Source organism: Mizuhopecten yessoensis, unplaced genomic scaffold, assembly GCF_002113885.1.
Source record: "Mizuhopecten yessoensis strain PY_sf001 unplaced genomic scaffold, ASM211388v2 scaffold4231, whole genome shotgun sequence".
In the NCBI taxonomy this organism is placed as follows: Eukaryota; Metazoa; Mollusca; class Bivalvia; order Pectinida; family Pectinidae; genus Mizuhopecten; species Mizuhopecten yessoensis.
Genome location: NW_018405441.1, coordinates 152,862 through 168,187, shown reverse-complemented (window position 1 = coordinate 168,187; position 15,326 = coordinate 152,862). Strand labels below are relative to the sequence as shown.

Below are 15,326 nucleotides of genomic sequence, written 5' to 3'. Positions count from 1 at the left end.
CTCCCCCTCATCTCCTCTCCCCCTCATCTCTGCTCCCAATCATTTCTCCCCTTCCTCCCATCTACCCTCCACAACATCTTCCCTTCCCATAATCTCCCAATCTCAACATTTCCCCTCCCCCACATCTCCCCTCTTCCACATCTCCCCTCTCCCACATCTCCCCTCCTCCACATCTACCCTCCCCCTCATCTCCCCTATCTCACATCTTCCCTCTCCCATCTCCCTTCCTCCACATCTCCCATCCCCCACATCTCCCACATTTCTCCTCCCTGACATCTCCCCTCCCCCACATCTCTCCTCCCTGACATCTCCCACATCTCTCCTCCCTGACATCTCCCCTCCCCCACATCTCCCCTCTCCCACATCTCCCCTCCCCATCATCTCCCCTCCTACACATCTCCCCTCCCCCACATCTCCCATCCCCAATCCCTCCTCCCAAACATCTCCCCTCTCCCACTTTTCCCCTTCCCCCCATCTCCTCTCCCCCATGTCTCCCTCCCCCCCATCTCCCTCCCCCCCCTCTCCCCCCCCCCCACCCCCCCCCCCCCCCCCCTCCCCCCCCCCCCCCATCTCCCATCCCCCATCTCTCCTCCCAAACATCTCCCCTCTCCTACTTTTCCCCTTCCCCACATCTCCTCTCCCCCATGTCTCCCTCCCCCTCATCTCCATCCCCCACATCTCCCCTCCCCATCATCTCCTCTCTCCCACATCTCCCCTTCCTTCCATCTCCCCTCCTCAACATCTCCCCTTTCCATAATCTCCCCATATCAACATTTCCCTCCACTAAATCTCTCCTCCCTGACATGTCCCCTCCCCCAAATCTCCCCTCCCCCACATCTCCCCTTTCCCACATCTCACCTCCTCCAAATCCCCCCTCCCCATCATCTTTCCTCCCCCACATCTCCCCTCCCAATCATCTCCCTTCTCCCCCATCTCCTCTCCCCATCATCTCCCCTCCTCCACATCTCCCCTCCTCCACATCTCCCCTCCCCCACATCTCCCATCCCCCACATCTCCCATCCCCCATATCTCCCCTCCTCACATATCCAAAACTCCCACATCTCTCTACATCTCCCTTCTTCCACATCTCCCCTCTCCCACATCTCCCCTTCCCCCATCTCCTCTCCCCATCATCTCCCCTCCTCCACTTTTCCCCTTCCCTACATTTCCTCACCCCCACATCTCTCCTCTCCCCCACATCTCCCCTTCCCCCATCTCCTCTCCCCATCATATCCCCTCCTCCACATCTCCCCTCCCCCGCATCTCCCCTCCTCCACATATCCAAACCTCCCACATCTCTCTACATCTCCCTTCTTCAACATCTCCCTTCTCCACATCTCCCCTCCCCCACATCTTTCCTCTTCCACATCCCCCCCCATCCGCTTCCACATTTCCATTCCCCCACAAGGAAAAATATATATAATTCTCTGCAAAGACTTGAACATGAAGAAAGATGTTGGCACACACAGTATATCATTGGTCAAGGATGCAGTAAGTGTATGGATTGCTCCAAAAACTTGACAACCTCATATTGTCTACAGTTTTAATTACTTCCTTGACCTACATAATGTACATATACCAATGCAAAGTAACCCATATCGATCCTTAACCAACGCGTTAATTGTAAGGATTCAGTGTTTATGGGAATTTACCGTCGTTGTTACTTCATATATCGTTGATGTACAATTGGTGTTAACCAGGAAAACTGCATAATCCAAAGCTATTGCCCAGTAGAGAAAAAAGCAGATGCTCTAAAACCTTATTGACATTTGAACAGCTAATACTAAATACGCCCAACTTGTTATATACAATTTTGGCAATCAAGCTATTATGTTAATGATAAAACAGCATTTACCATCAACACAAAGGTATATGAATCCATACCATCAGAGGATGTGTACCTCTGGCACATAACTGCATGTATTACAATTCTAGATGATTATCCGATAATTTATATTGCCATGTTCGGTTTATGTACCGACAGCTTTTGAGGTCGTTACTCAGGCTGTCATTTCAATTCTACGTCAGCTATTTAATTTGCAGTTAATGTCAATTGACAGTAGGTACGATACGCGTAAGTGTAAAAGTGGCACGTATATGTGTAAGTGTGATACTGACCATGTGTCACTGATCCTACCTGCGATATGGGTTTGTGTACAACGTGGATGCGTATGCGGAAGTTCTCTTGACTTTTTATTGGACCGCAAAACTCCGAACGGCTAAGGCAAATCTAAACGATAAATCTTAATCAATTAGAGCCTTATTGTTGAACTTTTATAGCATCAATATTTAAGCAAATTCTAACAAAAAAGCAGACAATTATTTTTGTAAGAAAATATTCTACAGGTATGTTTTACTATATCAGAATTTAGGTTATCATATTTATTATTTATCGACTGCTTTGTACTTACTTCCCCTGTGGAAAAAAGTTAGACGACAGGTAGAAAAATGAAGCCATGATGGTGTTTGTTTATGTTTATGTTCATGAAGCTGTATCCACCACAATTGTGACACGATGAAGCTGGCTCCTAAGATAGTAACAGGTGCATTGCATTCACAAAACAAGGGTGCATGTGACTGGTAAGTTTCTTTTCAAAACGGGAATTTCTAAATGCAGACAGTGCAGCATCACCACCCCGCCCCCATCAAAGTAAAGATGGATTCTGAAATTATGCCTCCTTAAAAAATAATTTTCTTATTTATTAATTTTTCTATTCACTCATTGATAAATCTTATTCATTCATTGACATACACTTTCTTTGGATATGTGTGTGAAATATGCATAAGCCCTGCTCAGACTGTTAATGTGGCCAAAGTTGGTTCTACTGAAGTAAGTTTCACAATTATTTCGCCATCAAAGTTATATATTCTCTATGAGTACAACTTCCAGAAAGTAGATTTAGCATATATCTTGGATTTACAATTCAATCGGAAATCATTTGAGGGTCAAAATTTCAGATTAACTATTAACGTTATACAGTATAAGTAAATCATAGACCGTAACGTTATTTAACTCAGACTGTTAATAACTATAACACAAACTGTTGATTCAGACCGTTAGTAATACACTATAGCTGACCATTCAGATAGTCAATAATTAGGCGGATCGGTCGAGTTTTTCTCCTTCCCACACAACTCCAACAACCCAGGTGGAGTATAAATTGGTCTGGTGTGGATGTTGCATTATCTGTGCTGTAGCATTCAAGTGAGGTGGCACTATAAATGATGCCGTTGCAAGCACAGTCCCACTACAAACAGAACACATTACATCTCCAGCACACACGCAGGCATACACACAAAGGGATATATTAACCAGGTGGAATAGGACTAATAGTAATAAGTGTCTGATAAGACAGCTCCTGCAATTCTCAAAATTGTATTGATAATGTATATGCTAATTGTACAAATTGTATACCGTATCTATGTACTGTAAAGTGCTTAATAGTGGCTTATGTTAGCTAGATAGGGCGCTATATCAAATGCTGTATATTGATATTATTAATTTATTTATTAAATATAACTATGCATGGCTGAGACCTGTCTGTTCAGATAGTCATGTAATATATATATATATCTTTAGCTATAACCTGGCCGTGGTGATTCAAACATCAGTATAGCATTCCATATAAATTGAATCTACATTGTACTTAGAGTGTTACTTCAGAAATTTGCTTTCAGCGCTTCGATGTTAAATTGTGTTTTGCCTGTAAATTAAGTATTTTTCCTGATTTTCTATCATTAAAATTTAATACCTGTAGAATATTTCCTCTCGGAAATAAAGATAAAATATGTTAGGCTTAAAAAGTTGAAGTTCCCATGCACTTGTTTCCTGTTTTGACTGTATTATATCTTACCTGTGTCCTTTATCACTTTCTACTTTTTATGTCCTTTAGCGGCTAGGTTATGTTAAAGTCTAAACAGTTATAAAATTATCAATAATTCAAGGTTATTATATACTGCTTTATCACAACCTAGTTTGTCGGTTGTCTCAAAGCGGTTCACAAATTATTATCCGTGGTTATAGGGCCTTTGCAATTAGCCAATATCTTTCTCAAATCCCTGGGGAGCATACAGTCGGTGCTGGCATTTCGGCGCTCACAGCTAGCACTCAACAGTTCCAGCACTGCCAAACCACATACTCATTTACAGCTGATCAGTAGACTGTTCAAAGATACAACACAGTGCCGTGACGTAACCCAAACTCGCAATCCTTCGGTCCTCTTGGCCCGGCATCCTACCACTAGACTACCGTGCCCCCTTATTATGTCACAGTGGATGCTATTAATCCAAGAAATAAAATCATCTTTCACTCCATTAATTATTAACATACCAGAAAAAAAGAGAGGGTAAGACAGAAATACTTTTTATTTTAATTTAGCTTGACTAATTATAAGGTTGTATAGTAAAAAAGAGAAGGAAATCACACTTCAATCTTTCTTTGTCCCCACACAAATTGCAACATCAGCACAAAAGAAAAAGGTAGACTTGGGTTGGCTGAAAGACATCAGTTTCTATTTTCGGCCTAATTATAAAAATGGAGGAAAATTTGAGGTTGGCATACATGTGAATCAGCACTCTGTTTACAATATTTTAATGCTTGGAGCTATATATATATACACACAATACCATGCAGTAATGGGTTTAATGGTCATATATAGATATTTAAAAAGTCTGCAGGGACAAGAACCGACACCTTTAATGTACATGTATAATATCACAGTCACATATAAATTCATCTGTGCATGATCAATGTCTGCTGGACCGGAACACAGTGATTACCAGAGGCTATATAACTGAGAGAAGATTGAAGATTAGTTGACATCCTGTTCAATATCACAGCTAGTAGTATACACGAACATGCATAAACAAGCAATTTAATACCATCTTTGAAATTGTCTAAATTTCAAGTGCAGCTCCTCTGTAAACTTCCAAGGACCCGTATCAGCCTAGTGATTGGTCAGTGTTTGATACCTCAAACCAATCAAATTGCTAGACATGTGCCTTTGATTTTGTCATGACAAGTATATTAAGAGTGGAACCCTTGGAGTTATATGATTTATACATGATTTATATATATAAGTTATATATAATTTATATATGATTATATATGAATTATATATGAGTTATACATGATTTATATTTAAGTTATATATGATTTATATTTGATTTATATATTAAAGTTATATATAAGGTATATATTATTTATATATACAAGTTATATATGATTTATATATGAGTATTATATGATTTATATATAAGTTATATATGATTTATACAAAGATTTAGTCATCTCTATAGCTCCTTTCAATTTAACTCTGAGACAGCAACATTAGTTGGTAAATCCCTAATACCGGTATACGTACACATTTGACAAATTCAAAAATAAACATGTGACAAATCCTAAACATCAAAATTGATGACATTTCCTATTGTAATGTCAGTCACGTCAATATGCCAGCCAATGACAACTGCAGTACCAAATTTAAAGTTGAAGGATCTAAAGCAATATATTAGATCTATTATTTTTTTTGCAATTTTTTGTTTTCTGTCAAATTATTATTATTTTAATAAAAATGCACAAATGCCTTTAATTTTAATAGTTTTCCTTCATATCATATTTTCTTTTATAAATTTTCTCTAAAAACTAGATTTAAATATTCTATTAGTTTTGGTATTTATAATTTTCCCTATCTAAAAGGTAACTGATGTTGTTTATATATATGTATGTGTACATAGACATTATATTGAATTTTTCTATGTTTTTCTCCTGCCTATACTACTCCAATATCTTAGGGAGTCTCATGTGGATGCTGCAGTGTTTATTCGATCACACTCAAGTGAGTAACTGTAGCACCAGTGGAGGTATTAGGTAGGTGGCTTAGAACCAGTAGTTAGTTCTTAAGTTAATAGGACAGCTCCTGTAAGGTCGCCATATTGTATTGATTATATATGTATTGTAATGCACCTTAGAGTGGCTTATTCTAGCTCAATAGAGTTCTATATAAAATATTGTGTGTATGTGTTTGGCAAATTCCCCTGCAACAAGTAAACAAATGTGTTTTATTGCTGTGTTTTAGGGGATGGCAGGGATTGCTGGCCTATGGTTGTCATAGTTTTGTTGTAATTGTTGATCCAAAAAATGTCCAGGTTGGTATATGTTAATCTTGTTATGGTTGTTTGCAGATATTTTGTGAAATATGGCTTACAAGTAAGTTTAAACATGTATTCACTTCTGCTATATTTGAAAGAATACAGTGAAATTGTAATACAATTTTGTTATAAACAGTACAACATATACCTGTGTCAAATGTCAAAAGACCACATTTCATTACAAGTCTAGTTTCTATTTTCTTCATTAAGATATAGACACAGGTGCAAATATATATTGAAATGTCTATAGTTTTGAATTTACTTACACAACATAATAATATGCCTGACATCTAAAGTATGTGATAATTCTTTCCTTTCAGGTTATACAAGTCCTATACAAGCACAAGTCCAACGTAGTTAAGGTAGGTAGCACAAGTCCTAGGCAAACACAAGTCTAATGTAGTTAAGGAAGGTAGCACAAGTCCTTGACAAGCACAAGTCTAACGTAGTTAAGGTAGGTAGTATAAGTCCTTGACAAACACAAGTCCAACGTAGTTAAGGTAGGTCGCACAAGTCCTAGACAAACACAAGTCTAACGTAGTTAAGGTATGTAGCACAAGTCCTAGGCAAACACAAGTCTAATGTAGTTAAGGAAGGTAGCACAAGTCCTTGACAAGCACAAGTCTAACGTAGTTAAGGTAGGTAGTACAAGTCCTAGACAATCACAAGTCCAACGTAGTTAAGGTAGGTAGCACAAGTCCTAGACAAACACAAGTCTAGCGTAGTTAAGGTAGGTAGCACAAGTCCTAGACAAACACAAGTCTAGCGTAGTTAAGGTAGGTAGTACAAGTCCTTGACAAGCACAAGTCTAACGTAGTTAAAGTAGGTAGTACAAGTCCTTGACAAGCACAAGGCTAACGTAGTTAAGGTAGGTAGTACAAGTCCTAGACAAACGCAAGTCCAACGTAGTTAAGGAAGGTAGCACAAGTCCTTGACAAGCACAAGTCTAACGTAGTTAAGGTAGGTAGCACAAGTCCTTGACAAGCACAAGTCCAACGTAGTTAAAGTAGGTAGTACAAGTCCTTGACAAGCACAAGTCTAACGTAGTTAAGGTAGGTAGTACAAGTCCTAGACAAACACAAGTCCAACGTAGTTAAGGAAGGTAGCACAAGTCCTTGACAAGCACAAGTCCAATGTAGTTAAGGTAGGTAGTACAAGTCCTAGACAAACACAAGTCCAACCTAGTTAAGGTAGGTAGCACAAGTCCTAGACAAACACAAGTCTGACGTAGTTAAGGTAGGTAGCACAAGTCCTAGACAAGCACAAGTCCAGCATAGTTAAGGTAGGTAGCACAAGTCTTAGACAAACACAAGTCCAACGTAGTTAGGGTAGGTAGCACAAGTCAAGTCCTTGACAAGCACAAGTCCAATGTAGTTAAGGTAGGCAGTACAAGTCCTAGACAAACACAAGTCCAACGTAGTTAAGGTAGGTAGCACAAGGCCTTGACAAGCACAAGTCCAATGTAGTTAAGGTAGGTAGTACAAGTCCTAGACAAACACAAGTCTAACGTAGTTAAGGTGGGTAGCACAAGTCCTAGACAAACACAAGTCCAAGACAAACACAAGTCTAACGTAGTTAAGGTAGGTAGTACAAGTCCTTGACAAGCACAAGTCCAACGTAGTTAAGGTAGGTAGCACAAGGCCTTGACAAGCACAAGTCCAATGTAGTTAAGGTAGGTAGTACAAGTCCTTGACAAACACAAGTCTAACGTAGTTAAGGTAGGTGGCACAAGTCCTAGACAAACACAAGTCTAACGTAGTTAATGTAGGTAGTACAAGTCCTAGACAAACACAAGTCTAACGTAGTTAAGGTAGGTGGCACAAGTCCTAGACAAACACAAGTCTAACGTAATTAAGGTAGGTAGCACAAGTCCTAGACAAACACAAGTCCGAGACAAACACAAGTCTAACGTAGTTAAAGTAGGTAGCACAAGTCCTAGACAAACACAAGTCTAGCGTAGTTAAGGTAGGTAGCACAAGTCCTAGACAAGCACAAGTCCAGCATAGTTCAGGTAGGTAGCACAAGTCTTAGACAAACACAAGTCCAACGTAGGTAGGTAGCACAAGTCCTAGGCAAACACAAGTCTAATGTAGTTAAGGTAGGTAGCACAAGTCCTTGACAAACACAAGTCCAACGTAATTAGGGCAGGTAGCACAAGTCCTAGACAAACACATGTCTAACGTAGTTAAGGTAGGTAGCACAAGTCCTAGACAAGCACAAGTCCAGCATAGTTCAGGTAGGTAGCACAAGTCTTAGACAAACACAAGTCCAACGTAGGTAAGGTAAGTAGCACAAGTCCTTGGAAAAACACAAGTCTAACGTAGTTAAGGTAGGTAGCACGAGTCCTAGACAAACACAAGTCTAACGTAGTTAATGTAGGTAGTACAAGTCCTAGACAAACACAAGTCTAACGTAGTTAAGGTAGGTAGCACAAGTCCTAGACAAGCACAAGTCCAGCATAGTTAAGGTAGGTAGCACAAGTCTTAGACAAACACAAGTCCAACGTAGTTAGGGTAGGTAGCACAAGTCCTTGACAAACACAAGTCTAACGTAGTTAAGGTAGGTAGCACAAGTCCTTGACAAGCACAAGTCTAACGTAGTTAAGGTAGGTAGTACAAGTCCTAGACAAACACAAGTCCAACGTAGTTCAGGTAGGTAGTACAAGTCCTAGACAAACAAAAGTCTGACGTAGTTAAGGTAGATAGTACAAGTCCTTGACAAACACAAGTCCAACGTAGTTAAGGTAGGTAGCACAAGTCTTTGTCCAAATCAGGTCAAACATCAAAGACAAGTCCAACGTAATTAGGGCAGGTAGCACAAGTCCTAGACAAACACAAGTCTAACGTAGTTAAGGTAGATAGTACAAGTCCTTGACAAACACAAGTCCAACGTAGTTAAGGTAGGTAGTACAAGTCCTTGACAAACACAAGTCTAACGTAGTTAAGGTAGGTAGCACAACTCCTAGACAAACACAAGTCCAACGTAGTTAAGGTAGGAAGCACAAGTCCTAGACAAACACAAGTCCAACGTAGTTAAGGTAGGAAGCACAAGTCCTAGACAAACACAAGTCCAACGTAGTTCAGGTAGGTAGTACAAGTCCTAGACAAACAAAAGTCTGACGTAGTTAAGGTAGATAGTACAAGTCCTTGACAAACACAAGTCCAACGTAGTTAAGGTAGGTAGTACAAGTCCTTGACAAACACAAGTCTAACGTAGTTAAGGTAGGTAGTACAAGTCCTTGACAAACACAAGTCTAACGTAGTTAAGGTAGGTAGCACAAGTCCTAGACAAACTCAAGTCCAACGTAGTTAAGGTAGGTAGCACAAGTCCTAGACAAGCACAAGTCCAGCATAGTTCAGGTAGGTAGCACAAGTCTTAGACAAACACAAGTCCAACGTAGTTAGGGTAGGTAGCACAAGTCCTTGACAAACACAAGTCTAACGCAGTTAAGGTAGGTAGCACAAGTCCTAGACAAGCACAAGTCCAGCATAGTTCAGGTAGGTAGCACAAGTCTTAGACAAACACAAGTCCAACGTAGTTAGGGTAGGTAGCACAAGTCCTTGACAAACACAAGTCCAACGTAGTTAAGGTAGGTAGTACAAGTCCTTGACAAACACAAGTCCAACGTAGTTAAGGTAGGTAGTACAAGTCCTTGACAAACACAAGTCCAACGTAATTAGGGCAGGTAGCACAAGTCCTAGACAAACACAAGTCTAACATAGTTAAGGTAGGCAGTACAAGTCCTAGACAAACACAAGTCTAATGTAGTTAAGGTATGTAGTACAAGTCCTAGACAAACACAAGTCCAACGTAGGTAAGGTAGGTAGCACAAGTCTTTGTCCAAATCAGGTCAAACATCAAAGACAAGTCCAACGTAATTAGGGCAGGTAGCACAAGTCCTAGACAAACACAAGTCTAACGTAGTTAAGGTAGATAGTACAAGTCCTTGACAAACACAAGTCCAACGTAATTAGGGCAGGTAGCGCAAGTCCTAGACAAACACAAGTCTAACGTAGTTAAGGTAGGTAGCACAACTCCTAGACAAACACAAGTCCAACGTAGTTAAGGTAGGTAGCACAAGTCTTTGTCCAAATCAGGTCAAACATCAAAGTCATTGTTGCTATAAATAGAAAATTTGGTTTCCACACAATTCTTCAATTTCCATGAACCTACAAACTTTTTCATCACTTTCTTACCGAAAGTTCTTCCAAGGTAAGGGAATGCTTTTAGTCTGATCGTCAAAGGTTACTGTAGAAAATTGATTCCTGCAAAATTACTTGAGTCCATGGGGCGATAAAGTTGAAATGTCATACCCTGCTTCCTTACCAAGAGCACTTGCTTGATATTGCTTTTCAGATCAGAAAGTTCATGAGAGCAGAACTTGACACAAGGGTTTTAACTAGAAATGTAAAAAGGACTTGATACATAGTTATATACCATACCATGTACATGTGTAACAAACATAAGCAGGACTCAACACAAAGCTTATGTACAATCATTTATTTACTGCATGTGTAAAATAATTGTCAGTGCTGTAAAATGTCAGAATAAATTCAATAATGGAAGGACATGTTTGTTGTTTGAAGGTGAAATGGGCACGAGAGAACTATAATCATGATCAAGGTAGTCCCTACAACCTTCGTCTCGCATCTGCGGACGCTAGCGGTGTCATTGTTACATGGGATGTCATTCCAGGGCAGTCTAAAGCCGAGTTCTCTGATGGTCAAAGACCAATACAAGGTAAGGTAAATTAGAAGCTAGGAGAACATCTCTATACACAATAAAGTTCTCCTTACTGAGGACACTGTTAAGTAACATTCATAAATCTACCATTGTATGGCATTGCCAATTTATACCCTGCCATATTCACATGAGATTCATGTATGCTATGAACGCCAAGACCCAAATTTTGAGGTCATCAGTCATGATTGTTAGGTTGGATATCCTCCCTGGACAGGTGGTTGGATAAAGGCAGTTCCAACATGAAGTGCCAGTGCACTTCTTCGTACCTGCCCTACCCTTTATCCAATTGGCATTCATATTGCCTATGAACGCCAACTGAAGCAGTTTAAAGCTTAAATGAACTGATGAGTCCACATTTATTACCTTGAATCAAAGATAACCCAATATGATCATGATGTTGTCAAATTTTGAAATTATGCTGAATTCAAAAATAAATTTGATCGAAAACTATATATTTAGGAACAAAATTTGGTACAGTGCTGTGTCTTTTTACTATCCTTGTGCAAATTCTGTTAATTATCTGAGCATTGATGATTGTACACAGTGAAAGCCGTCTCATCCATTCAGTGAGTGTAGCCTGATATCCTGTCTTATCCAACCAGTTTCTTATGAAAATGACAAAACAAGACTTGTATATTTCCAAATCCTGTCTAATCTGACCAAGGTATTGTGTGCCACAGGGTGTCAGATTAGACAGGTTTTACTGTAACTGATCAGACGTGAAAAGCTTTATTTTACACAACCAATAAAATTGTCTATGTGGCGTTTGGATGACTAGTACGATATGTACACTGTCATCTTCATCAGACAAATGACCAGTGAATTATGCACACAAAGGTGTAAAATGTGTACGAGTTGTCCACAAAATCGATGTCGATTTCGGCTACGCTGTAAGCGTATGTACAATAGTTGTTATATATGTACCGAAATGACTCGATCCAGCTATGCTTTGTTTAATGCTTGGTCATAGATGTACGAGAGTCTTTGAGCCCCCTCGTCTCGATTTAGAACTGGCCAACTGCGGCATATCCAGATGGCTTCCTTTAATTGCCGCTTGAACAGATTGCTCTTTCTGTCCAAAACTTTGGAGTTATCCCAGTCAATCACATGATTTTTCTGTGTGGCATGGTCTGTGATTGCCAATTTAGTTTACTGTGACTCCGACTGCTTCCTTTCTGATCTAGTGAATTTCCTACCTTCTTGGGTTTAAACAAAGCCTAGCTGGATCGAGTCATTTCGGTACATACATAACAACTATTGTACATACGCTAACAGCGTAGCTGAAATCGACATCGATTTTGTGGACAACTCGTATACATTTTACACCTTTGTGTGCATACGCTTCACTGGTCATCTGTCAATTTTATTGGTTGTGTAAAAAAGAACTTTTCATAACCCATACCTACCAACCTGAAGAAAATGTTTAGAAATATACGTGAAAAGGTATGGGATCACCTACCTGACCAGATTGATTTTCTCCCAGTATTCCGGTTTCTACCCCCAACAATAAAAAAACCCTGCAAGCTTCTATCTGGGCCAAAAAGAGTGATTAATGTAAGCTGAAAAATAATGTGTGTCATATTTGTTGTAAATTAAGTAAACTTTATATTTATAATGTACCTATTTATCTTTGATTACATCAGATCTAGAATGGCTCTCCAATCAGGATGCATCACATGACCTTCTAGTCGCGCTACATCCCCCGTACTCGCTGATATTGTGGAACGCTGACACCGGGACCAAGCTATGGAAGAAGTCCTACACAGAACCTCTTTTGTCGTTCTCATTTGACCCGTTTAACATAAAAAATGTCGCATGTAAGTCAAACCTTTCATAGTGTGACATATTTGGTTGACTAATACAGACTAACATTGAAAAGGAACAAAATCAGTTCCTAAATGAATTCAAATATCATTTATATTAAAAAAGATAAAAAAAAAAAAATGGAAATTTTTGTTTATATTGTTTTAAAGCCATTTAGCCTTTTCACTTAGTATAATTGGTTATCTTTAGAAAATTGAATCTTGTTTATTATCAAATAATTTATTAAATATAAGTACCTAGGAAAACATTTACAGATGTATAATAACCCTGTTGTATTCACTCTAGTCCTCGGCCAAGACTGTATCGTATTTGTGGACGACTTCTCCATAACCAAGACACCTTCCAGTAATGGCAAGAAATTCTACATCTCTAGTCCCTCAAGTCAAGGTAAGCAAGGATTTATATTTCTAATCCTTCAAGTCAAAGCAGGCAAGAAGTTTGATATTTTATAGTCCTTCAAGTCAAGGTATTCAATGAGTTTGACATTTCTAGCCCTTCAAGTCAAAGCAGGCAAGAAATTTGATATTTCTAGTCCTTCAAGTCAAAGCAGGCAGGAAGTTTGATATTTTATAGTCCTCCAAGTCAAGGTATTCAATGATTTTGACATTTCTAGTCCTTCAAGTCAAAGCAGGCAAGAAATTTGATATTTCTAGTCCCAAAAATTAAAGAAGACAAGAAATTTGATATTTCTGGTCCCTAAAATCAAAGAAGACAAGAAATTTGATATTTCTAGTCTTTTAAGAAGAAAGAAATAAACCAAGGACATTTCTGTTTTCATTTCATCAAGTTAAGGTTGGCAAAACAACTGATAATTTAAGTGTTTCAGTGAATGGTAGATAAGAAGTTAAATTTCTCTTGTCCGAGTCAAGATTTAAGTATTAAAACTTGAGCTCCACATTGTCCTTAAGCTTTTATCTACCAAATGTTAAACCCAGAAAAAAGAGCAAATAAACAAGTCACAGATGTTAAAGGTCAAGGTCTCCCACTTCAGTTAGGAAACTCATTTAGATAGGACAGAACAGGTATCTTAACATATATCCGGACTGAGCAGTTTTTTTCCTAAAGATCAAAGATAGGTGTTGTTATGTTACAGTATCAAATTATGAACCATGAATATTAAAAAAAGGAAATTTGTCATAATATCCACAATGCTCCTATTTTATTTCTCTAATACTTTGGTAGCTTCCAACTTGAAGACAGAAGGTTCTACGAGTAGTTTGGACAAGAAATCAACGTCTCGAAACCTAGCCAAACGGATGAGCAAAATGTTGGTGGGGGAGGGGCCAAGTAAAAAGTAAGTATGTGAATGACTCAAGAAATGAGTAAAATATTGGTGTAGGAGGTTCTCAGTAAAATATAATCAAATTGACCATGTTCTCAATACAAAATTATAGGTTTTATGAGGAGATATGCTTATTAAACAAACACTTAACAATGTCTCTCAACTAATTACTGCTCATGGATAGTTGGGGCGACCTCCTGGTTGCCTTCTTCAGCCCTTACTGAGATCAGTAGGGGGCTTCAGACTAGTCTGGCAATTCAGTCATGTGACCTGGGGATTATCCCCAAGTCATGTAACTGAATCAGGCTGGCATAGGCTGGTGGTAGGTGGTAGCGCCCTCAGTCTTGGTTAGAGTCTGGATAGTGGCCGCGATGTAGATGGCCTCTTTGATCCCTCTATTGAACCTGCGGGGGTCTTGGTCCAGTACTCTAATGTTGGGAGCCCCAAAAGAGTGTGATCTTTGGCTCATAATGTGAGCTCCGACTGGTGACGTGTCTCTATGATGTTCTGAGACTTGTTTCCTGAGGGCTCTTTCTGTCTCGCCCACATATGCTGCTGGGCATTCTGCACAGGAAATATGCTTTAAATATCTGTTGATAACATATTCAAGTTTACCAGAGAAGAAAATGACCCGAGTATTTCCTTATAGACCAATATAAAATAGTTCACCTTTATAATACGACATAAGTGTTGACCTTGAACCAAAATAAAATAGTTCACTTTTATAATACGACATAAGTGTTGACCTTGAACCAATATAAAATAGTTTACCTTTATAATACGAAATAAGTGTTGACCTTGAGCTACCTTGTTCTCTAAGGTCTGGAGGAGACGAAGAATCTGTGACCTTGAATGAGTGTCTCCAGCTGGAGTTCCATCGGGCGTGTCGGCACCACCTGATCCTGGTGTACCCCCGCGAGATCCTCCTCCTGGACCTCGAGATCAATCAGACAGTCGGAATCATCACTATGGAGAGAACAGGTTCGCCTTTTGTACAGGTAAGGGGACATATACAGCTGAAGAAACAGTCTTACTATTTGTCCAGTTAGTGGCGGTCATAGGCCTGTACACCCAATTTGAAACTAGAATAGTGCAGAAGTACAAAATTCAAACTTTTGGAATGAAAAATAATTTATACTTTTGTTTTTAAAAGTTGTGTATTTATTTTAGATCAAATATCAAAAAACATAGAGCAAATAGAAAGTCATGGGTGAATCATTCAAAGTTATTCATGATCTGTAAATAAAAATGTCAAAAAATAATATCTCTAAAGTGCTCAAATGTCACATCATGATATCTAGAATTACAAAATGTTCTTGGGGGGGGG

General features: G+C 39.2%; 2 protein-coding genes across 7 annotated transcripts in view; one reads left to right on the top strand and one right to left on the bottom strand.

Moving 5' to 3' along the window:
- LOC110448736 (phospholipid phosphatase 5-like) overlaps window positions 1-2,207 on the bottom strand; it is a 19,301-nt gene extending 17,094 nt beyond the window's left edge. For 3 of the 4 annotated variants that reach the window (XR_002462766.1, XM_021495133.1, XM_021495134.1), the window contains exon 1: window positions 2,119-2,196. The gene's annotated coding sequence lies outside the window, so the exon portion shown is untranslated. Of the gene's footprint in view, window positions 1-2,118 lie in introns of all 4 variants that reach the window. The other variant, XM_021495135.1, reaches the window with a different exon arrangement.
- Window positions 2,208-2,424: 217 nt separating this feature from the next.
- The window catches only part of LOC110448735 (WD repeat-containing protein 11-like), a 35,510-nt gene continuing 22,608 nt past the window's right edge, over window positions 2,425-15,326 (top strand). For all 3 annotated transcript variants that reach the window (XM_021495130.1, XM_021495129.1, XM_021495132.1), the window contains exons 1-8: window positions 2,425-2,580; window positions 6,078-6,147; window positions 6,471-6,512; window positions 10,737-10,890; window positions 12,537-12,710; window positions 13,003-13,104; window positions 13,900-14,011; window positions 14,820-14,997. In XM_021495130.1, coding sequence (XP_021350805.1) covers window positions 2,516-2,580; window positions 6,078-6,147; window positions 6,471-6,512; window positions 10,737-10,890; window positions 12,537-12,710; window positions 13,003-13,104; window positions 13,900-14,011; window positions 14,820-14,997 — 897 coding nt within the window. In that variant the 5' untranslated portion in view covers window positions 2,425-2,515. The remainder of the gene's footprint in view (window positions 2,581-6,077; window positions 6,148-6,470; window positions 6,513-10,736; window positions 10,891-12,536; window positions 12,711-13,002; window positions 13,105-13,899; window positions 14,012-14,819; window positions 14,998-15,326) is intronic.